Source organism: Vicugna pacos, chromosome 21 (assembly GCF_048564905.1).
Source record: "Vicugna pacos chromosome 21, VicPac4, whole genome shotgun sequence".
Lineage (NCBI taxonomy): Eukaryota > Metazoa > Chordata > Mammalia > Artiodactyla > Camelidae > Vicugna > Vicugna pacos.
Window position 1 is genome coordinate 21,733,074 of NC_133007.1, and position 27,313 is coordinate 21,760,386.

The 27,313-nt window shown below is 41.1% G+C and overlaps 1 protein-coding gene across 2 annotated transcripts; it reads left to right on the forward strand.

Moving 5' to 3' along the window:
• Positions 1 to 321: 321 nt before the first annotated feature.
• Positions 322 to 27,313, forward strand: CD84 (CD84 molecule). Of its 2 annotated transcripts, XM_015249074.3 has the most exons (8): positions 322 to 443; positions 15,280 to 15,627; positions 21,344 to 21,595; positions 21,990 to 22,109; positions 22,762 to 22,794; positions 24,239 to 24,336; positions 25,215 to 25,277; positions 26,943 to 27,313. In XM_015249074.3, exons 1-8 carry the CDS (start codon positions 398 to 400, stop codon positions 27,006 to 27,008), a joined length of 1,026 nt encoding a protein of 341 aa, XP_015104560.2. In that variant the 5' UTR covers positions 322 to 397; the 3' UTR covers positions 27,009 to 27,313. The 2 variants fall into 2 exon arrangements, with proteins under 2 accessions (XP_015104560.2, XP_072802371.1); XM_072946270.1 differs by lacking the exon at positions 15,280 to 15,627 and having other exon boundaries at positions 398 to 443.

Genomic DNA, 27,313 nt, shown 5'->3' on the forward strand with positions numbered 1-27,313 from the left:
TGTCCTAGCCTGTCCACTGCTCGTGCTACCGTCTCAGTTCCCCTTTTTTCCCTTTTACAACACTTACCACACTGTACTGCCTGTTAATTGTTGATTCCCTCCAAACAAGAACATGAGCCCCATGAAAGGAGGGAGATCAATTGCTTTGTTGCTGTTTATATTGCTAGTGCCCAGAATAGTGTCTGGCACATAGTAGGCATTCAATAAATATTTGTTGAATAAATAATTAATGCAAGGCACTTTCAACAACAGGAAAAACTAGCCTGTCTTACATCTGTTAGCTCACACTTCCTTTTTTAGATGTGACTATAAAAAGGAGCAAGAAAACTGAAATGAAACTGACTCCCTGTTGGAAGACTGCCATACGCATCTGAAGAAGATTGCACCCTGGAAGAAGATGGCGTGTCACCACCTGTGGATCTTACTCCTTAACCTACAAACCTGTGAGTTCTGACCCTTGCTGACCCCGCCTAGTTTTCTGCTAAGTTTTAGAAGTTGCCCTTAAGGAAGACATTGAAGTGGCCTTTGGATCTGTTTTAACAGAAACACTCTGGGTCTCAAAAGAGATCCAAATGTCTGGGGAGAGACTTAAGATCTAAATAACTGTTTTTCGTCTTTACAGTTTATTTATCTGAATTTTATCTGCACTCAGCGTCTAAAGGTCTGAGACCAACCCTTCTGTTCAGAAGAGTCAGCATGTGATAGACTTTCCCAGAAAACCAACAAAAGAATAGATAAATCCAAAACCTGGAAAAACTTAAAAGAAATTTCTTTTCAGCATTAGAGTGTGTTACATAGATTTTAAAAGAAATATGGCGTTTTTTTAAAAAAAATTCTCCTAGAAATATGCCCTTCTTAGTTATACTTCATTGCTCCAGCAGATTCGAGTGATGGGTGACTATAATCAGCACTGTAAAAACTTAATCTCTATAAGCTCACTTTATTTTCTTAAAAAAAAAAAATCTCTTTAATGGAGGTACCGGGGATTGAAGCGAGGACTTCACTCCTTTTATTTTCAGAGCATATTCAGAGCTCTTACTCTGTTTCTGTCCTCCAAAAACTCCAAGATAATTGGATTATTAAAGTAATTGAGATTAATATCCCTGTTTTACAAATAAGTTAGGTCTCGAAAAAGAAATGAACTAAAAATTCTGTTTTTCTTACTTACGGCTTTAAAGTATAAAGGGCAGATGAATATTGGTGGTTGTTTGTTAGGACAAAGAAACTCTGTAACATTAACATAGCTCTGGGATTGTTTCATCGTTGCATATATTATCTCATTGAATCCAAACAACTGCCTTGTTTATATAAAAACGGACTCAGTTTGGCATTGCTAAATCTACTTACAGTATCTCTTACCAACCCAGGAAATGTAAATTCTTCCCCTGAGTTAGAACACAGGATCTAGTGGGTTAGAATTTCCTGAAAAGGAAGTATCAGTGGGCCTTGGTCTCTCTGGTTCCCTTGATCATTTAGAGCGCAGTTCCTTTAAGGTGAGCTTCATAGAGATTGCAGCCACTAGGTACACCAAGTTTGTGGAGCCCATGCTAGTCACCCTGACACACAAGTAGAAAATGCAAGTAGATGGGGAAAAAGCTGGATAGAACCTAAATGGAAATCTGGGGATGTCCCCAATATTCCAAAGAAGGACTGGACAGGGTGGTATTGGATACCACCTAATTTACAAAGCATTCTACAATTTTTAAGCCTACTTTCTTATGTGAGACATACTAAAATCACTGAAATAAGCAAGACAGATTTTATTAATCCCATTATGTAAAATAAACTAAGATTCAGGTTAAACAATTCACCTGGAATTTCACAACCTGAAATTGGTAGAACTGGAAATGGACATTTGTTCTTCTAATCCCAAGGCTATAGCTCTTTCTGCTCCACTCTTTTCTGACCTCGTCAGTCACTCAGTTTTAAAGTCCCTGATGCTCTTCAAAGGGCTAACACGTGCTAAGATAAAAGGTAGCACTAAGATACACTTGCCTCATCTGTGAAACTGAAATCAAAGTTGTCAAATCAGCTGTCAGTAAATCATTCATCCACTAGCTTTATGACTTTGGGAAAGTTATATGAACTCCACCTGTTGTCAGGAAGGGGGCTATTTCCCCCTCTATCCCTCTTGAGTTCTTGTGGCTGGATTAATAATACAATTGACACAAGACAGATTAACAGGGGAAAAGAAGCGAATTTTAATTGATGCACACAGAGGTCTCATAGAAATGGGAACTAAGGAGTGGCTAAAGCAGGCAACTTTTATACTTTTTAGACAAAGAAACAATAAATTTGTGGGAAATTGACAAGGCAGAGATACTTAGGTTCTGGGTGCTTAATTAGTGAAGAATCTAAACAGAGTTTGGCTTGGGGTAGTAAATTAACGTTTATACAGGCCTCTTGCCCTGAGTTCCCTGTATCTGGCAGTAAGGATGGCCTCTACCTTCAGATGCAGAAATGAACCTTGCACATGGGAGATGTATTTTCTGCTTTTGGGGGGACAGAGAAGGGCCAGAGTTTCCCTCTTGCAGTGTCTGCTTCTTAAGCAACTTCAATTCAAAATAATCAATATGCCATTGCGGCATATTTTGAGGTGGCCTGTCCTGGGCCCCAGCGCTGCTATTTAGACTTCAAAATGGGGAGACCGTTAGTACCATAGGATTGTTTTGAGAATCAAAATGATAATTCATGTACAATGCTTAGCGTGGTACCTGAATATAATAAGTGCTTAACAAGTATCAGCTAATGCTGCTGTTGCTTTTCACACTTGCTTTTTACCTGGCGTTAGGAAGAGCCAGGGCCTTCTCGCACAGAGATCCTAGGCAAGATTCCTCTGTTTAGAATAATCCAAGGAACATGAGCAGGAGAAAAGAAGGTAGGAATATGAGCTGAGGTGTGGGCTTTTGGGGTTCTGGAAGAGGAAACCAGGGATGAAATGGTCATTTTGTCAGGGACCCGGGAAGGAGGGTTAGGGGCTTGTTTTTACAGCAGCAAAATCAGAAGTACTTTCATGTACCATTTGCCTTTGCTAAGTGGATCTGCTTGCCTCTTAAAAAGATTATTCCACAGACATATCCTGAGTGCAAAAATATACCCTAAACCCCTCCTGCTGCTCTTCCTGGCAGAGGTGGTCCCTTATACTTAGCATTGGGCTTAGAAGTCAACACTGACTTTTATGTACTTACCTGGAGTTCAAAGCAATTCAATCAGCTAAGAGGCAATGGGAAAAGGAGGTCAGAAATCCCCATTTTTCCCTTGAAATCACTGAAATAAGAGAAGTCTGAGTGTGCGCACTCATGATCATTCCATGTTGGAAAAGTTTTCTCTAAGAACCAAGACTCACTGTCTTGTGCTCTGATGTCAATTTTCTCATCGTGACTTGTGGACACCGTGACTCTGACTGTCCCTCCAACTATTCTACTAATCGTCCACCCTTTGGGGTAGAAAGCAGAAGAGTCCACCACTTTTGCTCCATGCCCATTTCCCTCCACATGTTCTCTTTCACACTCCTTTAACTCTTTTATTTCTCCACGCCTTTCTTGCTTTAGTTTCTTCATCCTCTCCTCTTGCACCCTTCTCCTCTCTCCCATCAATAAGAGTTAATAACTAACCATTTACAGAACAATCACTACACAACTAGCATTACTCCAAGTAGCCTACATTTGTTACTTTGTTTAATCCTCACAATACCCTATGAGGTGGGTATTATTAATATCCAAATTTTATAAATGAAAATATTGAAACACAGAAAATTAGACATCATTTAGCCAAAAAGTGGAGGAAGCCAGATTTGAACTCCAGTGTCTTTAGACTTAACCACTGAGCAGAGCCGCCTTCACCCACTTTGATGCCAAAGTGGAATAAAATATTGTCCCTACTATTGATGGTTATCACACTTTGAGATTTATCACTGAAGAGTGGTGATGTATTCCCAACAAGAAAATATTATTCAGCAGAGGATGGGCCTATCTCTACACCCACCTCTATAGGTGGGCTAGTGGGCAGGCCTTTGCCAATAACAGAAGTTTAGACAGGCCAGCAAGGCAGAATAGCCAAGGAAATGACTGTATCTAGATACGATTCAAGTGCCGTTCACATCAGCATGATTTGGGTTGACTTGAATTAGCTTCTTCAGAACAAACAAGGGACCAATATCATCAGGGTCTTGATGTCCTGTTGAATGTAGAATACAGTCACAGAGTGTTCCAGCAGTTGATGCTTAAAAGTCCAAGAGAAGTGAGTGGGCCCACCTGGCTATCTATGCATGGGTAAATCAGCCCCGACCATCATCCTGGGGTTAGAGACAGGATTTCATGACTGGAGAAGAATCCTGCCAAGAGTTAATTTGCCACTGGTCCAAAGTCCTAATAGAGAAGAATCTTCAAGATAAAGACAAAGCCTCTATTCTAGAAAGAGATTTAAGCAGACTATTACTATGGACACTTAGATAGGCCTTAAAAGCAAAGGCCCAGTTATAGCAGTTACAGAAATGAAAAAACATATTATGTATTGGGAAAACTGACTATCAGGACATCAGCTTAAAAACCCAGGCTCCAAGGAGAGGCTGGAAGCTGCATCCTTGTGATAAGACACGACTCCAATCTGCCGAGGCATCCCTGGAGATCAATATAGTGACCCACAGAGCGGCCAAGTGCCTTCACAACAGGAGCCCTAAGGAATGCTGGGCCACTCAGGCTACTCAAGTATTTCCTGAGTCAAACCTTTCTTCTTTAGAACTTTAGAGGATGAATATGTAAGTTTGGGGGTAACTAGACTTGTCTATGTGGAAGCTGGTAAATAAAGAGGTATGAGCAATCAATTGGGGGACTGATCTTGGTGGAGAAACATACCCACTTTTCCTTTGTTATACTCAACTTTTTATTATATGCTTCTTGAACGGAGTAGTGATGAAACAATGGATGGCCAGGATCCCATCTCTGTTTTGAGAATTTGTGTGTGTATATATATATTCTTTTTCATTATAGGTTATTACAAAATAATGAATATAGTTCCCTGTGCTATACTGTAGGACACTGCTGTTTATTTATTTTATATATAGTAGCTCATATCTGCTAATCCCAAACTCCTATTTTATCCTTCCCCTTGACCCTTGTTTCCCCTTTGATAACCATAAGTTTGTTTTCTATGTTTGTGAGTCTATTTTGTGAATAAGTTCATTTGTCTCTTTTTTCAGATTTCACATATAAGTGATATCATATGACACTTATCTTTTTCTGTCTGACTTATTTCACTTAGTATTAGAATCTCTCAGTCCATCTACTGCTGCAATGGCATTATTTCATTTTTATGGCTGAGTAGTATTCCATTGTGTATGTGTGTGTGTGCACATATATATATGTGTGTATATATATATATATATATATATATGTTTATATTTGTATAACAATTTCCTTATCCAATCATCTGTCAATGGACATTTAGGTTGTTTCCATGTCTTGGCTATTGTAAATAATGCTGCTATGAACATTGGGGTGAATATATCTTTTTAAGCTGGAGTTTTCTTCAGATATATGCCCAGGAGTGGGATTCCTGGATCATAACTCTGTTTTTACTTTTATAATGACCCTCCATACTGTTTTCCATAGTGACTACACCAAATTACATTCTCATCAACAGTGTAGGAGGGTTTCCTTTTTCCCATACCTTCTCCAGCATTTATTGTTTGTGGACTTTTTAATGATAGCCATTCTGAACAGTGTGAGGTTGTACCTCATTGTAGTTTTTATTTGCACTTCTCTGATAATTAGTGACACTGAGCATTTTTCATGTGCCTATTGGCCATCTGTATGTCTTCATTAGAGAAATATCTGTTTAGCAATTCTGCCCATTTTTTGATTAGATTGTTTGTTTTTTTGTTATTGAGTTGTATGAGCTGTTTGTGTAGTCTGGAAATTAAGCCCTTGTCAGTTGCATCATTTGCAGATATTTTCTCCCAGTCTGTAGTTGTCTTTTTGTTTTCTTTATGGTTTCCTTTCCTGTGCAAAAGCTTATAAGTTTGATTTCTTTATTTTTGCTTTTATTTCTATTGCCTTGGGAGCCTGACCTAAGAAAACATTGCTACAATTATGTCAGAGAATGTTTTGTCTATGTTTTCTTCTAGGAAATTTATGGTGTCTTGTCTTATATTTAAATCTTTAAACCATTTTGAGTTTATTTTTGTGTATGGTGTGAGAGAGTGTTCTAACTTCATTGATTTACATGTGGCTGTCCATCTTTCCCAACACCATTTGCCAAACAAACTGTCTTTCCTCCATTGTGTACTCTTGACTCCTCTGTTGAAGATTAATTAACTGTAGGTATGTGGGTTTATTTCTGGGCTCTCTATCCTGTTCCATTGATCCATATGTCTATTTTTGTGCCAATACCATGCTGTTTTAATTACTGTAACTTTGTAGTATTGTTTAAAGTCTGAGAGGGTTATGCTGCCAACTTTGTTCTTTTTCTTCAGTATTGCTTTGGCAATTCTGGGTCTTTTGTGATTCCATAAATTTTAGGATTTTTTTTTCTATTTCTGTAAAAAGTGTCCTGGGTAATTTGATAGGGATCACATTTAATCTATAGATTGCTTTGGGTAGAATAGCTATTGTTAACAATACTAATTCTTCTAGTCCAGGAGCATGGAATATCTTTCCATTTCTTTAAATTATCTTTAATTTCCTTTATGAACATTTTATAATTCTGAGCTTCTAAGTCTTTCACTTCCTTGGTCAGGGTTATTCCCAAGCATTTTATTTTTTTGATGTAATTTAGGTTCCTCCTTTTAAAAACCACATGACCAAGGGCTTTTCATCATCATGGAGAATGACACAAAACTTATGGCTGCTACCCCTTTGCTTCCTCTTTGCCTGCTACTTTCCTTCACTGAGAAGAACTGATTACAACCATCACCTTCTGAGTGCCACAGAGTGTGTCTACCTTTGGTCACCCTTCTAGGCCTGGATTAAGGGAAGCAGTAGATGGGAGGAGAGATGGGGAAGGTTAGTTAGTGCTGAAAAAAGAACAAGAAATCCTTATTTGAAGGATCCTAAAGAAATGAGGGGGTGTAGGTAGCTGTTAAGCAACCATACACCCTTCTTTATTTCCACGCTTGTGAATACCTTCATGTTGAGCTTCTCCAAGATCTTCCCAATACTCCAACTCTTCTTTTTCCCATGAGAGTTGCCTGGGGCTGTTATTTTAATCTCTGTAACAGTGCTTTTTTGTTTTATATAACAAACACATATGGTGTCTAGTAGATGGCAGGTACTTTTCTAAGAGGCTTATAGATATTAACTGATTTAACTGTCATAACATTTCTTTGAAGTAAGTGCTATTATTAGCCTATTAGCTTCATTTCGAAGCTGATAAAACCGAGACACAGAGAGGTTGTTAACTTTCCCATGGTCTCCTGGCTAGAATTGGGCAGAAGCAGAATTCAAGCTCAGGCAGCCTGGCTCTTCATCACTAACTCGTAGTGCCCGACACAGGGGCAGAAAGACAGTGCTCCTCGGGGCAAGACTCCCTTTGGGGTCTCTAGATTCTTCTCTGTTACTATACACACTTGAGAGCACTCTCTTGTCATTTGATCCTCATAATTTCTCAAAGTGGAGGAGGAATTTTATTTAATTTACCAACTAGAATCCTGAGGTTTAGCAGGTAAGTGACTTAGTCATGGTCAGTTAGCTGGTTGGCAACAGAGCCTTGACTAGAACATGTTTCTTGATCCCTAGCTCAAGACACTTTTACTAACCAGGTTATGATTTCCCCAGCCCGAGGATCTATGCAAAAAAAATTTGTTAACAGCATGAGAATATTGAAGTGGAAAGAAGTTACAGTTAGCCAATTGCTCTTCCTTGTTAATCATTATGGACTTTCCACACTAAGACCCAGAGACCAGTAGAGTTCTCTCTTTCCCTCAGTCTTACTCTTGCTCTGAATTTTCTACCTTCCTTTTTATTGCTAGAAAATGGGTAATCGGGTCAGTAGCCAAAAAAGTATTTATTCTTTCAACAAATATTTAATAATCATCCACTAACTGTTAGGGAAATAATAGTGACCAAAACAGACAAAGACTGCATTTATGGCAATTATATTCTCATGGGAGTGTGGGTGGGAAAGACAAGAAGTAAATATGTGCAATGTTTTAGTAGTTGTTACTTCTAGGAAGAAAAAGGAAGTAAGGCAAGGCAATAGAGAGTGATGGGGAGGGGAGTGCTACTTAAACTGGGCAATTAGGAAAGCTCTCTCTGATGAGATGATATGGGAGCTGTTTCACAGTGAGGGAGTGCTGGAAAGAGTGTTGTAGACAAGGCGGGCAGGAAGTACAGAGTCTCTAAGGCAACAGCAATTGTTCTCAACTGGTTTGAAGGATGAGGAAGCCAGTGTGATTGGAGTGAGTAGGGGAGAGAAGGGTAGGCAATGAGGAGGGAGGGGGAGGGGCCAGAACAGACAGGATCTAGAAGAAAATGGCAAAGTATATGAAAGGAGACTAGGGAGCCCCTCAAAACCCCAAGTATATGCTGTCTTTGTTTTTAATAGACTCTAAGGAGAACTACGACGTTTTAGGTCTGAACACCCATCCATTGGCATCAATATTTGCTATTTCAAAATCACTTTGGATTCCACCCAACACTTCTGTAGCAAGTTTCTCTTGCTCAGCTATGAAGAATTTTTTCTATCCAGTTAAAGTCCTCCTATTCCATCAATATTTCTAACCCAGATGAATTTTCTGATTCTTTTTTTTTCCAAACACATTTCTTTTTCTCATATTCTCTTTTGCTTTCTTCCAGTCAGTGGTTTTGGCAGCTACTTTATCATGAATGGTATATTTGTAAAGTCCATCCATACGCATGGCTTCATCCAGGGAAACAGGAGTGACCACCTAAGACATAGAAAGGTATATTAGGCTGGGAAAAGCCCCCAGCTTCTCCTCCAGGAGGGGAAATCCAGTTCCAATGAATAGGCTGTTCACAGTGCTCTCTGTCCAAACTGGTGTCACCCTACCCCTCAGGTTCCTTCTTCACTATAGCTACCTGGGGTCACAGTGAAACATTTTTCCATCCAAGCCCACTCCCCAGGGTTCCAGCCTTTTCTTGCCTTTGCTTCTTCTCTAGAAGTGTTGCTTTTCTCCAACCCTTCTCTGCTGTGTGGTCTGGCTGTGGGAGTCAAGAAATCACACTCATTGGGGGATGTTTTGACTGTGGGTCATCGCTTCTTCATTGGGCTCCTAACGCTGCTCAGCAGTCCCTTTATCCCCATAATCAATCTCTTCTTAACTCCCTAGGGTGTTCCTTAGAGTTGCATTTCCTCAAATGTTTTATGTTCATCAAAAATAATAATAGCAACTGCCATTTATATGTGCAAGGCATTGTTTTAAGTGCTTTATCTTCATAATTGCACTTAATAATTATCCACATTTTAGAGGTGAGAAACCTGAGGACCAGAGAATTTAAATAATTTTCTGAATATAACATATCTAGGTTCAAATATACCTGGATTCAAAACCTGCAACCCTTACCCTTGTATTTCCTAACTAGTCCCACCCTTGCCCATTCTCGCCTCCTACATTATGGAAGAAGTGAAGGCCAGCAAGCATGACTGTCTACTATTTTATTCTCCCTGCTCCAAAATGTCCACTATAAATTAAACACCTTCTATGTTCTCTCACAATAATTCTGTGAGGCAGACGTTATTACAGCCTAGCCTGTAGTAAAGGAAGATAAGGGCCTCCATAAACGTCAGGGGTTGAACTTGATCATACACCCATCAAACCTGTGTTCCCTCCACCTCACCAAGCAGACTTTCTTCAATCCCTACCCCCCAAAACACCTCAAAATACCCTTATCATTCTGCTCTTCCTTTCCTTTTTTCCTTCCACTTCAGATGAAGACACGACCTTCCTCTGATTGAAAACCCTTCGCTGTGTGACACTGCCATTCCATCTTTTGTTCCGCACAAGCATTGGTGGCCACTGTGCTGGGTTGGGGATTTGAATTCAAGGTCCCCAGCTTCAAGTGATTCACAGTGTCCAGAAACAGGATTCGTGACGACCACCCAATGTGGCATGTTCTATGAGAGAGAAACACAACTGCATGAGTAGGAGCACCTAACCTAGAGCAGATGCCATCAAGGAAATCTCTCTCTTCTCTCCCTCCCTGCCACTCTCTCCCCACCAATATCTTTTATTTTAAAATAAAATCAAATAAATCAGCTTTGCTTGACCCTCTAGCTATGGTTCTATTTTATAACCTTTCTTTCACTATCAGGCTTCTCCACTCCCTTACCACCTATTCTATCCTCAAATCCTCTATACTCTGGCTTCCATTTGAAACATCTTAAATTGCACTACATTCTCAAAGGCCATCAGTAGTCTCCTAATGGGCAGATTTAGGGGCCATTTTCAGTCTTTATCTCACTTGAACACTTTGAATAATTAGACATCAGACTGACTAATCAATTAGACATCTTCCTGAGATTCTTTCTCCTCTTGGGTTCCAAGATATTACCCACCATTGATGACTGTCTTGCCACTCCTACCACTTGGTCTTTTCAGTTTCTTTTGATAGTGCCTCTTCTATGACTGTGGGCACTGTTCACAGGCTCAGCCTTGGACTTCAGCCTTACTCTTCCCAAGTGACCCTCTTCTTCAATCACCTCTTTTCCATAGATGGTTCCTAAACGACTTGGATTTCAGTTTGATGGCAAGTGACAGAGACTCAAAAATAAGAATGGCTTAAAGAAGAAAGAAGTTTATTTCTTGCCCATGTGAAATATCTGGAGGTGGCAGCTCCATTGGTAGAATAGTTCACAAGATCATCAGGGATCCGTACTTTTTCAGTCTTCCTGCTCCACAATTCTCAATACTTGGCTTCCTCTTCTTGATCCAAAATGTCTGAGATCCAGTTGTCATGGCATTTCAGCCTGAAAGAAGTGAAGAAGTGATGAAGAAAGCAAAGTGTCCTCTTCTTAAAGACATAAAAGTCAATACAACATTTTGAACTTTCATCCCATTGACCTGAACTTAGTCGCATGACCAAACTGAGCTAGCAGAAAGCTGGGCAATATAGTGTTTATTCTGGGTGTCCATATTCCAGGCTAAAAATTAGAGGCAAAAAGAACCATTGGAAAGCAGTTAGCAGATTCTGCCACAGCCCACCCCAAAACAATACTTTAAACCCATTCTCTCTTCTTATCTACCATCCTTCGAACTGCTTACTTAGATGGTCCATCATCATCCCACATTCAGTATTTTTAACCCTAAACTTGTCTTCTCCTTTTGGTGTCTTTCCAGCATAAACTTAATCAATTTTCCAGTAGTCAACTTAATTAGTTTTCCATTGACATGAAGTAGACACACAAAATATATTGTTGAACAGCTGAATTTAATTAGATGCCTCCTTATTGCTTGCTTTTCTTTGCGCTATCTCTCAAATACAGCCCTTCCTTTCTATTCTTACTATCATTCCCTGGTTCATGCCCAGATGGCTACAATAGCCTCTGACATGGTCTCTCAAGTCCAGTTTCTCTTTCCTCTCATTCTTCCCACACTTCATTACCATATCACTATGATTCTAAAACATTATTTTAATCTTTATTCTCAAAAACTTTAATAGCTCCCCTCTGCCTGTGGTATAGACTTCAAACTCAAGGCTGTCCCAAATCTAAACCTAATTTATATCTCCAGCCTTATCTATCTCTACTCTGTTATGCAAGTCTATGCTTATGCAACCTACATCACACATTCTCTGCTTCTAAATTTTTATTCAGGACCTGAGGACCCAAGACACCCATCCTTTCCCTCTATCCAGTAAAATTCTACTCATTCTTCAGGTCTTTCTTAAATTCTCTTTGCTCCAAGAAGTTTTCCTTGACCATTGCAGCTCAAAGTGATCTCTCCCTTCTTTGAATTCCTGCTGCAATGACTGTCTCTACCATTCATCTGAATTTATTATGTACCACCTAACATTGCAGAGGAGAGTTATGTGTATGTGTGTGTCTTATTTCCCTTACCAGATATGAAATTTCTAAAAAAGACGGGGAAATTTCTTGGTCATAGACTTGCATAATGCATTTCATGGTAAGTCCTTAAGATATTTTGTGCCACAAGTTCTCTCTGAAATTGGGTTTTCTTAAGGTCTCCTCCAACACTAATATAATGTTTGAGTCCTTTTAGGATCTAGAAAAATAAATATTGGGGTTGGTTGATATGGAGATTCTTTTTGTTTTAACTGCAGTCTTTAAGAGAAGAATAAAGTCTACCAGGTGGAGTGAAACCAAAAACTATCCCTCTAGACTTTACTTGAATCAGCCCTTAATAATGGCTCTTTATACATTCTTCAGTATGGTCCTGGTGTCACCAAGGCCATCGTAGAAACGGGCTAGGGAAACCCCAAAGGGCATGTACCAATTGTTAAGATGATGATGAAGATGAGAGTCATTATCATTAATAGCCTCAGAAATAACTGACATTTATTTTGCTGTGATGGTTAACAAAGCATTTCCACTCATATTCTATGATTTTCTGATCACTAATTAGATAGGCAAATTTTATAGTTATTGTTTCCATTCTATGGATGAAAAAACTGAGATTCAGAAAATTCCTGTGACTTTATTAAGGTTGCCCAGCTCATAAGCAGAAGTACTGGCACCTATGTCTTCAGCCTCACTATCCTTCCACGACGTGCTATGCTTCTGCAGCTCCTCTCTCAGACCGCACTGGAGTGTTTGAAGGTGACAGAACTGCAGGCCCTACATCTGTTCTCAGCAAACCCAACAACACCATAGTACAGAAAAGCAGCAGGACTTCCCCCAGCTTTGCCTTTCTGCCACTCCCGCCACTTCACCCCAGCATCACTTCCTGAGTGACTTGCTACAGGAGATAAGACATACTTCAAAATCAGCATCATACACCAACCAGCTTGTGACTGCACTACTCCCTTCTTACTGAGAAGGTCTCAGCCTTAGCAAACTGCTTACACACTTCCTGAGTTTGATGAGAGAACCCACCAGGATTATAAATATATGGAACCCACCCCTTTTTTGCCTTCTCACATGTGAACCTGACTCCAAAGTGTAGAATGGAAATTAGGTACCAGGGCCTGATATCAAAAAAAAAAAAACAACTTACAAGATATGGGAGATCTGACACCAGGACCAGCTATGTAATTTGCAGAACCCAGTACAACATGAAAATATGGGAACCCTTGTTCAAGTGATATTATGAAATCCAAAGTGACACAGCAGCATTAAATCAAGTTCAGGTCCTTCTGAGCTCAAGGCTCTGTATGACTGCACAGGCCACATGTCCATGTCTGGGACATTCAAGGATGTAGGTTGGGGCACTCCCAAGTGTCCCTATTCCAGACATCATCAGCCCTGTGGAAGAGTTTATCTGCAGAGAATTAATGTTCAAGGAACTGGATTTTGGTAAACTTTGATTCCTGCCACCCAAAAGCTTAGTCTCTCCTTCTATTCCCCTTGTGGTTTGTTCCTTTTGTTCTCACCCATCACATTGTGTTATTGTTCAACTGTATACACAAATGTCTTATTTCCTGGGCTGTGAGCTCCTCGGGGCTGCCACCTCCTAGTCATGCCTGAGTCCCTAACACAGCATCTGGCACTTTGTTTGCACTTAATAAATGTAGATAAGGGTCCTTAGTGTACCCCTTTCCCCCAGGACTTTGTTACATCTCCATCTGCACTTAGCCCACCCCAGCTAAGTCTCCAGTCCTTGCCTAGGATCTTCCTCCTAAGGGAAAATCGTGGGTGTTCTGAGAGGAAAGAGGTGTATATCAGTAGTCCCTGGCCATCCAGGAGTTATGGGTTAGAGGGTAAGGTGGCCATAGTGAGACACCACCATCAGATTAAGAAATCTCTTTGTTCTTCTGACATTTCAGAATAACTTATATTCTCAGTGACCTTCATTCTTGCCCTCTTTATGCCAAGCCCTGGATAAACTTTAGGGTCACTCTGAACTCACTTACATGGGAAACTTTGGTTCTGCTCTTTGGGGCTTACGTGCAACCAGTACTCATTAGAATGGCCCCATTATTGTTAATATTTATGACTGAAGCCTTTTCTGATTGGTCAGTGCTGTGTTTATTGTTTATTAAGGATTTTGAATATTATTCATGCTGGCTCAGAATGCTATTTCACACCAAACAGAGCTCAGTGAGAGTAACAGAGCAATGAAAGAAGAGGAGGAAGAAAAGACAGTAACACTTTGTGATTATATTGCCTTTCATTTTATAAAATATGTATCAGATCATTTTATCTTTGTAACATGATGAAGGGGAAGAGAAGAAGATTAATTTTTCATTTTTTCCATGTTAGATTTTGACAAGAACTCACCCTTCAGCTTTTACCTGAAAGTATTTCTGGATTCCCAGAACAAATCAAGTTCCCTTCCTATTCTCTCTCAAAGTACAGTGACATTTACTTCATTGGTAGTTAGTTACCTGATCGACATCTTTCTCCTCCTTTAAGTGTTAAATTGCAGAGAGCAGGAACTGCATCTATTTTTATTCACCATTGTCCCCCCGGCTCCTTGCCTCAACAAACATTTGTATTATAAACTAATAAATACCTACCATGGTATCTCGAACAAAGCTGAACTTGAATAAATACATTCATTCATTCATTCATAAATGAACTTTGCTTACTTCAGAAGTTGTTCCAAGAGAGCCTAGGCAGCACATAGGTGAATTCTATTTATTAATTCATTCCACAAATATATACTAAGCATCCACCCTGTGTCAAGTACTCATCTAAAGACGGGATACAGCAGTGAACAAAAAAGACCCCTCAAAATTACCAACGTGGGGAATGTTTACTCCAGAGCCTCTAAAGCACTCTCTGCCTGTATCTTCTCAGAATAGAGGCATAAATGTTAACTTTGTTTTTTGTGAAGACCATAGTAATCATCTCAGGCTCTTGTCCCAGGTCTTCCGCCACTTGACAATATGATCCTGGGGAGAAAAACATTTAATATCTCAGATCTCTTGGAGGCTTATGGTCTCAAATTCCTTTTAGCTCTCAGAGTCTATACGTCTAGGTAAATATGTTTTTAATGAAATGGATCCCTTAAAATTTACTGGGAAACTTAGTTTTTCAATAAGAATCTTTTAGAATATACCTGTAGTAGAATGCAAAAAAAAAAAAAAGATATCCTCAAGAAACTGGATGAGCTGCCCCTCAGGGAGATTCAAGCCTGGGGAGACAGGGAACTCTAAAAGATGAAAAAGTCAAATGGCTGTAATTTTCTATTTATGTCCTTAGATATGGAAGCAGCTGGAAGTGACACAGACATCCTCATGTTGAATGGGATTCTGGGGGAGTCAGTTACTTTCCCCTTAAATATCCAAGAATCACAGGAGGTTACCAGCATTGCTTGGAATTCCAAAACATCTGTTGCTTTTGTAGTACCAGGAAACTCAGGAGCAGAACCTACAGTTTCTATAACCCACCAAAATTACCATGAACGAATAAATGTCTCAGGTCAGAACTACAACCTGGAGCTCAGAAACCTAAGGATGGAAGATTCAGGGATCTACAAAGCTGACATAAATACAAAGACCCCTGGGAAGTTCACCACCACCACCAGGTGCTACAACCTTCAAGTCTACCGTAAGTTGTGGGAAGACAGGGCTCATTTTTCATTTTTACTTTGCACTTTTCTATCCAAAGAATATCTATATACCTGACAATTGGGTTCCCTAAATCTTTTTATACTTATAACTACTTACATAAATATATCGATACTTATCAAGAGGATGTGGCTTTGCTTGCCTTTAGCTCTATACTCTTCCTGTGGGCTTTATTTTCCTTTTCTATAAAGTGTGAATAATCATACTGTTTACTTCCTATAGTTATTGTGAGGATCAAGTAAGATAGTGTATGCAAAGTACTTTTAATAACTTTTTTTATTTTGAAATAATTATAGATGCATAGAAAAGTGTAAAGAAATGTACAGGGAGGTCCTGAGTGCATGTCACCCAGGCTCTCCCAGTGGTAACATCTTCCATAAGTACAGGACAAAGTCAAAACCAGGAAATCGGTATTGGCACAATCTATTGAACTTATTTAGATTCCATCTGTTATACAGGCACTCATTTACTTGTATATGTGTAGCTCTGTACAACAGTTGTACAATATGTATCTTCGCCTAGCCACCACTGCAATCAAGATACTTAACTGTACCAATGTTACAAGATTCCTTTTTTCCTTTGTTGTCTCATTACCACCCCTTTTCCCCTCCCAAGCTCCTGTAAAACATTAATCCATTCTTCATATCTAAAACTATGTTATTTCACAAATTTTGCATTTATAGAATATGCAGTAAGCATGCTTTTGAGATTGGCTTTTTTCACTCATCCTAATTATTTTTTGAGTCATCCTAATTATTGCAAGTATCAATAGGGTACATCTTTTTATTGTTGGATAGTATTTCATGGAATAGTTGTACTACTTTGTTTAACCATTCACCTATGGAGAGACATTTTAGTTGTTTCCAGTTTGGGGGCTATTATAAAAAAAAAAAAGCTGCTATGAATGTTTGTGTACAAGTTTTTGCATGAGATATGTTTTTGTGTCTTGAAAATAAATGCCCAAGAATGAAATCATCTGGTAAATCCATTTTTTAAAATTTCATTATAATAAAATATGCGGAACATTTAACATATTCATCATTTTAAGTGTACAGTTCGGTGGCATTAAGTACATTCACATTGTTATGAGATCATCGTCTCTCTTCAGCTCCAGAACTTTTTTCTCCCCTTTTTAAATGTATTCTATTTTTTTTAGAGCAGTTCAAGGTTCATAGGAAAATTGAGTAAGAAAGTACGGGAGTTCCCAGTGGCACCCTGCCCCCCACAACATGCACAGCCTCCTTCATTATCTACTTTTCCCATCAGAGTGATACATTTAGTATAATTGATAATATACAGTGATACATCATAATCATCAAAAATCTGTAGTTTACATTTGGGTCTACTTTTGGTGTCATACATTCTATGGATAATGACAAATACATATATAGTTAGCCACCATTATAGTGTCATTCAGAATCGTTTCACTGCCTCCTGTGTTCTGCTTATTCATTCCTCTCCCCAGCCCCTGGCAACCACTGATCTTTTTACTGTCTCCATAATTTTGTCTTTTTCAGAATGTCATGTAGTTGGAATCATACAGTATGTAACCCTTTCAAGTTGCCTTCTTCCACTTAGTAATATGCATTTACATTACCTTCACGTCTTTTCATGGTTTGATAGCGCTCTTCAGAACTTTTAAGAGTCATCTTAGTTTTAAAAGAATTGCCAAACTATTTTACGTTTCCACCAAGAACATATGAATGATCCAATGTTTCAGCATCCTCACCAGCGTTATCACCATTTTTGTAAATTTGGGCCATTCTGATGGGTATGTAGTATATGTCATTTTGGTTTTAATTTTAATTTCTCCAGTAGCTAAGGCAAAATGCTTTTACAAGCATTATTATCATCATTTAAATTACCACAATTCACCGGGAGATGTCCGTGGTGTGTTACGTAATGCTATTCAAAGTGTGGTCTGTGCACTGGCAGCATCAGCATGCCCTGGGAACTTACTGGAAATGCAGATTCTAAGGCTTCAACTCTTATCTTTGGTGGTGAAGTCCAGGAATCTGTGTTTTAACATTCTCTCTGGACTATTTCTACATGTGGGGAAGTTTGAGAAGTGCTAATCTAGCCTGTACAATATGGTAGCCACTAGCCACATGCAGCTCTTCAGTATTTGAAACGTGATGAGTACAAATTAAGATGTGCTCTAAGTGTTAAATACACACTAGACTTCAAAGTCTTTGCACAAAAAAAAAAATCCCACAAAACACCTCATTAATTATTTCTATATTGGTTACAGGTTAAGATAACATCTTGGATATATTGAATTAAATAAAATACATCATTATATTACCTGTTTTTTTTTTTTTACTATTTCAATGTGGCTAGTAGAAAATTTTAAATTATATAAGTGATTCACATTTTATTTCCATTTGGATAGCACTAATTTCTAGCACAGAGAATATTTGAGCCATGACTCAAAGATTTACCATCCATCTGCCCCACAGCAGAAAAACTCAGAAATGTGACTAACATATACAATTCAGGTAAACAGTTAATCCACTAAAATTCCAGGTTCCATAAAGGCAGGGACTTGTATATGAAGTTTATCACTATTCCCCAGCGCCTATCTTGCCTGGCACATAGCGGGTACTGCAGAAGTATTGACTGGAGAAATGAATTAATCATAATAGCCTCAGGTTCTAATACAGTGCTTGGCAATTGTAAGTGCTTAATTAACGGAGCATAATTGAATCATGTTGTATCTGGATGGAAGGCATATTGGAAAGAGTATTAATGTTGGAATTAGAACTCTTGCCAACTGTGTGACCTTGGGCAAGTTGTTTACCTTCTCTGTGCCCAAATTTCCTTATCTAAAGAATATAGATTGTAATAGTTGGGATTAAATGAGATAGTGTTAATTGAGCTCCTAGTACAGTGCATGGCCTTAGATACTTAATAACTAGCAGTCATTACTAATTTTTTAACCCTTAGCCCCCTTTTAGATTCTAGTTATGAAGGTTTCCCTCGATGAAGAAGACTCTGAATTGGGCCTGAGTGACAAAGTCAAAGAATCATATCCAAGTGTAGACACTTCAGAAAGTATCTGACTCATTCAAGAGCTTTGGTTGAGAAAATAAAGAGGTCATTCAATTTTGTGACATTTGTTTTCATCCCTTTATACGTTTAGTTTTACCCACTCAGTCTTTAGGAGGTGTTACACCATCAGTAATTAGGGCAGACTACTGTAAAATCTTAGAGAAAGCTCTTACGACAAAATCTGTACTTTGGGGCCAGTTAGCTAAGAAGGCAAAGAAAAGGAGACTGACATTTATTGAATACTACCTATGTGTCTGGGCTTCTACCACCTAATTTTTAAAAATACATGAAGATTATACATATTTAGGCAATATATGCAGAAAGAGAGCAAAAGATAATACAGTGAAATACAATTCTCCCTTCCCAGAGGCAGTGACTGTTGTCAGTTTATTTTGCCTCTCCAATAGAAAATTAATGTACATACAAGCACAGATAGACTGATAATTAGATAGATAGATAGATAGATAGATAGATAGATAGATAGATAGATAGATGCATAGATACACAGATACATAGATACATAGATACAAGGATACATAGGCAGACAGACAGGTATTAGAGTGGTCTTTATAAATCACAACCACTCTAGCTGGAGAAAATTGTTAGCTCCGTGTTATAATTGAGGGCACTAACGCTTGGTGAAGCTGGATACCTTCGCCATCATTCCATAGTTAGGCAGTAGTGGAGCGTGGATTCTGAACCAGGTCTCCAATGGCTTCCACATTCTTTGACTTGGAAGGATGAAGGCTTGTCAGCCACAACTTTGACCTTCTCTGCCCATCAGTTTTGTGTAGGTAACATCTCTGGTCCTGCTGAGAAAAATGAGATGGGATCTTATTCTTCACCACCATCCCTACCTTGACACCCACACACACAAAAGGTCTTTCTAAATATAAGTGAACCAAAAGCAGAGATGTATATAAATCAAGTATATAAATCTTATAAATCAAGTTTCACGTTTCATTATGCACACACATATTCATCACTGTTAGAGTTAATCAAGGTCTTTGCTCCAAACTTGTTTAGAAGTTCTTTTGCCAAGCCTTCACTAATTCTGATCTGGAATGGTTCCCTCTAAGAGACTCTTAGGACCAGGGTTCCTGGTTAGTTTGGAATCAAAGACCTGCAGCGCTAATTTCCCATGTTCTACTTCCTCACAAGTACAGACAAATGATTCCTATATTCACACTGCTGAATCTTTTGCCTCTATAGACTGCATGTTAATTAGCTATGTGCCAGTTCCTCCCTCTATTCCCTCCCTCACGTGGCTGTAGTCGAAGGAACAAACCGCAACACAGCAGCTTTGCCAAGAACGAACTAAACTTATCAACTCTGAACGTGGTCATTTTCTTATCTCCTGGTTAAAGCGCTTTCCTTTCCTTCTGTCAGCTCCAGATCTAGCCATTGCCTCAACTCACATATAATTGCTTTTTAATAATCTTGTACTACTTACAACTTTTACAGTTTATCTTTTGATTGCTTTAGTAAAAACATTTTTTAAATGAACTTTTAAAGAGGTTTGAACTTTTCACCATGGGCACTTTAAAATGAAACTAAAAACAACAACAAAACTTAAAGAGGACACACATTCACCAGAAAACAGAGCCCAAAAAAAGATTCTTAAAGAGTGTTTCATGCAGTGGTGTGCTGATAAATGTTCCACTGATTCTTAATGGTGTCAGAAAGGCTGTGTGTGCACACTGTGAATTTTATTTCCATAAAAGGTGCATGACACCCAGTTGCACAAGTGATAATAAAATATACAATGGTTTTTAATGTAAATTCCACATAGTCAATTGTCACAGAATGCCTTCACTGGATTTCTTTTCATTTTTCAGTTTTATTAGGTAGAAATGTTACAATATGACTGCACATATACAATATATTGCATGTAAATACATACACACAATATACTGCACATATTTTTTTTTTGCTTTCACTGATTTTTGATGAACAGTTAAATTCCAGCCATTCTATAGCTGCAATTGATGAATGAACTAACATGAGGAATGGATGAATGCAACCAGGATGAAGATTGGTATATGCTTTAATTTAACTAATAAGGAAAAAGTGATTCAACAAAGACCTATGTATCGGAACTTCACTTGTTTGTCAATGATGTGAGCAACTTCTTTGCTGAACTGGATAATGGTTTTCAAATACTGGAAGAACATTTCCAACATTTTTGGTGCTGTTCATAATGTAGCAGCAACAGACAGGATGCACTTTTTAGTTTAATTTGCTTTAGTACCCTTTCTTCTTTTGCTTTCTTAAGTCTAGAGTGACAATCAACAAAGCAGAAAATCAAGCTACTTTGTAGCATTTGCCAAACAATATGGTGTAAATATTCCTACAGTGGCTGATTTTAAGACATGCAGAGTTGGGAAGACTTTGCATATCATTACCAAGGACAGATACACTAGATATAAATAACTTCTAGAGCATAGATAGTCGTAAATTGTCCAAAAAATTTAGAAAGTGATGAGTTTTGAGTATTTATTAGCTTTGTTTTTAATATAATTTATTTCACTGTAAGTTTTTAACAACCATCATGAACATTTTCTGAAAACTTAACAGTCAGTTCTCACAAGCTGGTAGAAGCCAGCTCTAGCTTACCCCTGGCTCATGTGTTTTTCCCTTCATAGGTCGGCTTGGGAAGCCAAAAATTACTCAGAGTTTAATGACATCTGTGAACAACACCTGTAATGTCACACTGACATGCTCTATGGAGAAAGAAGAAAAGAATGTGACGTACACTTGGAGTCCCCTGGGGGAAGTGGGTAATGTCGTTCAAATCTTCCAGACCCCTGACAACCAAGAGCTGACTTACACGTGTACAGCCTGGAACCCTGTCAGCAACAATTCTAACTCCATCTCTGCCCAGCAGCTCTGTACAGGTAACCAGCTCTGTCCCTCTCTCCTGGAGTCTCAGATATGACCCTGACTCTGACCTGCTGGAAGACCTGAATCTGGGACTCGTCCTCCCGGGGAAGGTGCTTCCTTTATGCCAGGCATGGACCCTGGGGGCTTCTCCTCCCAGGAAGCCCTGGAAAAGAGTCCAAAGCCTTCTGAGAGACGCCAGGCACATCAGGGTGCTCTGAGGCAGCCTCCGCTTGGCTCTCTGATTCAGTTTCTGATCCTGACTTTTAATAGCAGAAAGCAGTTTCCCTCAGAGTTTTGGCCCTCCCTTAGAGGACACCCAGTATCGATGGCGCCCCGAATGTAGACAAGCTTGCCAGCCTCTTGGGACTATTTCCCCAGAGTCAACCTCACTGCATCTTCTATTTGCAGACTTCGCATTGGGCCTCCATGCACGCCGCACTGGGCTGCTGAGTGGGCTGGTGGTGCTCGCTCTGTTGATAATCATTCTATCTTCAGTGCTTTTGTTCCTTTTATGCAAGAGAAGACAAGGTATGATTTTCCCAGACAGTGAAATGTGGAAATGCACCTTCCTTCCTTCTGGGACTGAAGTCATTTATCCAAGGTGGGGTGGAAATAAATGTCCTTTGTTCCAGGGACTCAGCCTTCCTACAGTCCCCACCCCACCACCTCACCTTCTCCCAGAAAGATGGCCCTAAAGGCTTATGTCATTACCCTCAATGGTCTTCAAAATCTGTTACTGAGATCACCAGGGTGTGGTGGGCCCAGAACTTAGGTTCACATTTAGCACTGTCATTAACAAGCTGTGCTTCACTGGACATGTGTCTTTACCTCTCTGATTCGGTGTTCTCACATGTGAAATGAGGATTGGACTAGAGGGTGTCCTGGGTCTCTTCCAAGGCCATGCTATTCTGACTATGACTTTTGGAGGTCATTGAGGGACAGGTAGTAATTTTGTATTCCACGGTCACTAGATCCCTTTAGATCATTCTGTAATTGTGCCATTTGCAATTAGGAAACCTGATCTTAGGCCCCAGGGGATCACTATACTGTCCCATTCCTCCTAACCCAAAATGTCCACCCAAAAATCTTCCTTTCCCACCAATCCTAATAACGAGCCTGGATGTAGAGAGGCTGTACCTCTTGTCCACGTTCCTGACTCCCATTGTGTTTGATTTCTCAGGTTCCTACTTGAAGATCTTCAGTAAGAACCCTGGTAAGTTCTCAGTCACAGTTTTCCCCAGATGATGACTAGAAGAGATGAGTTCACAGCAGAGTAGCCATGCCTGAGCTCGTACTTTGCAGGCAGTCTGGGGTGAAGGTCCCAGCTTGACCTTTTATGAACTACCAGTTATTTTATCACTGTAAGTCTCCATTTTCTCAGTGGTTAAAATAAAATGTATAAAAGTAGGGCACGCTGCATAGACTTATTAAATGGATTAAATGGAATCACACATATAAAATCCTTGGCCCAGTGCCAGGTACATCATAAGTACTCAGTAAATGTTGGCTACTCCGCTTGTAACTGATGGACCTGGGCTTGACACAGAAGGAGGCACTCTGGGGGAAGAGAGTTGATGACACGAACCGTAACTCAAAGAGTCTCATGATGGGGAGAAGTCACACAACCTTCCCGGGCCAGAGGTGATCTTCAGGGTTCCTCAAAGACACATCTGTTGTCAATCCCTCACAGCCTCTTGGGAAGGAAAAAGGGCTGTTTTTCATCTGCAAATGAGATAAATGTGGAAATGCACCTTCCTTCTTTCTGGGACTGAAGTCATTTATCCAAGATGGGGCAGAAATAAATGTCCTTTGAGAGCATCCCGTGTGGCTCACCCACTAAGTCTGAAGCAGGGTCTGGGGAAGGACTAAATTCTGAAATTGGATCCTGTAATAGTGCTCAGCTCAAACTTGTTGTCTGTGGATATGTTGGTGCCCTGGACTATGAAGACCCCAAATTCTGGCCATCTCTTTTCAACTTGACCCTGAAATGTTCCATATCAGGAGGAAAGAAAAGCAGCACAGTGGGAGAAATGCCTCTACCAGCCTATGAGTTCTTCAAAGTAGAGACTTATCTCTCCTGCCTGCTTCTCAATGACCTCACACAGAGCTCGGCACAGAGAGGGAGCTTAACAAGTGTTTGACTGTGTGAATCAATCAAGTGAGCAACGCGTGTTTGTGGAGCACCAACTGTGTGCTAAGCACTGAGGTGGTAACAGCAAGGTGTGCACCACAAGAGTCCCGCACAGTGCATACCTAGAAAGACTCAGACTAGCGGAAAAAACTAAGACCCTCACATGGAGAGACAGCTAGCCATGCAAGGCAGTGGATGCGAAGTGCCAGAGACACTAAGGAAAGCCCTTGGGTCCCCACACCAGGATTGGGGAGGATCTCCTTATCCTAATGTGGGCTCTGGGGTTAAAAAGGAATTCCCGGTGAGCTCTGGGTGAGGCCTGAGCCAGGCGCTTCTCCTACCACCTGTTATCCCTCGAAAAGGGACAGACAGTCAGGGGTCCAAGCATCCATCTCAAGAGGATGGGAGTCACTTAACTTCTTTGGGTGTCGTGTCTCCATCTCAAAAGGAGAACATTAGGTTAGATCATCTCTAAGACTTCAGCCGCCTTTCACAGACTGTGCTTCTATGTTTGTTTGTGACACAGATGCTGCCTCAAAGAGAACTACATACGCATACGTCACGGCTTCGAGAGACACCCAGAGAGCAGAGTCGAGAATCTATGATGAAATCCCCCCGTCCAAGGTGAGGTGACAGGAGTCGTGGGCAGCAGACCTCTGCTCACTGCTGCTTAGACAGCAGCCTGAGCCAAGGGCCTGGGGGGGTCCGACCAGGAAATGCCATGGAAGGGAAATGACTCCCTGAGTCCTTCCATGAGAATGGAGTGTGGCCAAGTGTCACCCCATGGCAGCCCCCAGTGGTTGGAGCCTTAAGCTTCCACGTGGAGGTCCGACTCCAGGTTAGATGAGAGTCATGACTAAGAGTAAAGCACTCTCTATAGGGGACCAACAAGGGGGTCCCTGCAGTGAGGTGAGGACTGTTACGTAGTCCCTGACATGTGAATGGGTTGCTAAAGGGGTTTCAAGGGCACAGAATGGAGAGGGGTCCCCTTGAACTTGACCTGTTGGTCTGGCTGCAGCAGCAGCTGGCTTTCCTCCGGCTGATGCACTCTGTCTCACTGCCTCCCCTCCCACTTGCCTTTCACCTTCCTGCCCGCCCCCCTCTACCCTGAGTCAGGCTTCTCCATGGTATCACCTTCCTCTGTGCCTCCACCAGCCTGCTCTCCTGAAGTCTCCAAGGAGTGAAGGGGAAAACGAGGTCTGCCTGGTCAATCTAGCGCTGTGCTTGGGCTGATAGGTCAGCTGGGTCCAGCAGAGCCCGTGGAAAGCTAAAATTCTGACTGAGACTGAGCCCAACTGCTACCCACTCTTCCCTGCTCCCCGCCTGTGACCTGACCCTGATCCTCTCCAAAGCTGGATGAAACCAGAGCTGAGGCTGGGAGAGGAGGCCACCTAGTGAAGGTGGGACCAGGGAGAGGTGATGGGCAGGGGCAGAGGTAGGAAGCGGGACTCATAAGGTTGTGCCTGGGCTCCCTCACTGAGGGGAAGGTGGGTGTTTTACAGGTGCTCCCCACCAAGGAGGAGCCAGTGAACACAATTTATTCCATGGTGCACTGCTCTGATAAGGTAAAGCCTTTCCAACTTTTTATCCCTGTTGTCCTGTCTGTTCCAGTCTTTCTGCTGTACCTCGCCCATCCAGCCAAGTGCCAGCTGGTCCCTTGGGGCTCTATGCTTCTCGGGATTCATTGCCAAGGGCCTGGTCCGCTTCCACACATGCACAGAGCCCTGTCCCCCAGGTCCATGGCCATCCATAGGCTGGCCAGCTTGAGTGCTGAGCCCACCCTTTCTACTGCAGGAGACTCCGGGCCTCTGAACTGCAGTGTGGAAACTCCAGCCTCTACAGCACCCAGAGCCGTAGATGGCTCACAGTGTAAAAACTGGAAACCAAGTGCCCCCCTACCCAACTCTAGGCAGACACAGGCCCACAGCAGGTGCACCGCTTGGCCAGTAGAACACAGGCTGAATTTCAGTGTCCATTTCCTCCCTCAGCAGACGTTCACAGTGTGCAGCCTGCACAAGCATTTGTAGTGGTCCAGTGACATTCACAATTCCCTGTGCCTCAGTGTCCTCTCAGATATGCAGATAAGACTTTCAGTTTTGGGGACCACATGAGGGGTTGTCGCTGTCTGTGGGTCCTCATTTCTGCTGTAGTCAGGACAGCTTTGGGATCTCTGGGTGAATCAAACGTTTCGTAAGTGTTCCTGTTTAAAAGCTGAGTTAATAGGCAGGAAGCTAATCATGAAAGAAACTGGAATCCAGAAGTCTAAGGGAAAGGGATAATAACGATAACATAGGAATAGTGGGAGGAAATGTTGGGAAATTGGAGTGGAATGCAAACGAATCCATGAATAAAAATCAAGAGCTGATTCTATAAGGCATCTATGAGTGGGTCAAGCAGGAAGGCTGCAAGGGGACTCAGTGCATGGATCAGTTTGAATGTAAAGCTAAGCCAAGAGCCCTGACGAGCGAGACAGAAGGACCTTGACTCCCTCAGTGATCAGAAGAGGGAAAGAGTAAGAAGAAAAGGAAGGAGGTGAGCGATGAGAGAAGAGGAGGATGAGGGAAGGGGACGGGGAAGCAGGAAGTGAGGAGCAGGTGCCTGCATGTTTGAGCCGGGATCTGAAGGAGAGTGGGAAGAAACCGAGAAGGAGATATAACAGGAAAGAACTCTACTTGAGAGATTAATCAGGGAGCCCTGGACTGAGACATCTCCAAGTAACTCTAGACAAGCTGAAGGACAGTTATTCACCTGACAGTATGTAATGCTAAATCTGAGACTCCGCAAGCCAGTGGGAGGGTTGTCTGCAGTACTCTGGGTAACGAGCACATGACACTGATGGAGGTGACTCACCACTACATCTGGGCCAAGGGACAGTTATTAGGGCACAGAAGGAATGAAGGCTCAAGTAGGAACCAGGAAGGCAGGTAGCCTGAGCCTGGATGTTGCCTCAAGTCTATAATCAAAATTAATGCAAATGTCCCCATTCCCTCCTGCTGCTGTTTTCTAGGCTAAGAAGTTGATGACCCAAGGACTTTTAAATGGGGTGACTGGAACAGAGCTGAGGGAACTCGGCAAAGGGCAAGGCCCTGCTACCCCAGATCACCCCAGAACCAGGGAAATCTAAGGCATCTCCCTGTGCCATTTACGTAACTCTCCTGGGTACCTCGTGGGACTGGAATTCCCTAGCAGCTCCTTTCAGTTAACATGTCCTCCATCTCCCTTTTGTGCAGACGGAGAAACCCAGCACTCAGGACAGCAAACCTCCTGGGACTTCAAGCTATGAAATTGTGATCTAGGCTCCCCGATGGCGTCCTCCCTATGGAAACTGAGCTACAACTGTAGATACTGGCAGGTGCCCCAGACCCAGACTTTCTCTGCCATAGTCTTGCCTGGAGATTGCAAATCACCAGATCCCAACACATAAGCAAAGAAGGAAGCACTCTGTTGCTGGGTATAGCTTGTGCCTAGATAGACAAAATGGACACATGCCCTTTCTGGAATGGCTCCCTTCCAGATGAATGACAAGGCAGGTCCCCTGCCACAGTTCTTCCCAACCTTCTTCATATTGTAGCACATGAAGAAAATAATATTTTTATGACAC

Bases quoted from the DNA above. Each gene is read 5' to 3' on its own strand.
- CD84 (XM_015249074.3), top strand. From the start codon at position 398: ATGGCGTGTCACCACCTGTGGATCTTACTCCTTAACCTACAAACCT. The intron at 21,596-21,989 runs GTAACCAGCTCT...TTCTATTTGCAG, and splicing joins TGCCCAGCAGCTCTGTACAG to ACTTCGCATTGGGCCTCCAT. The intron at 22,795-24,238 runs GTAAGTTCTCAG...TTTGTGACACAG, and splicing joins GATCTTCAGTAAGAACCCTG to ATGCTGCCTCAAAGAGAACT.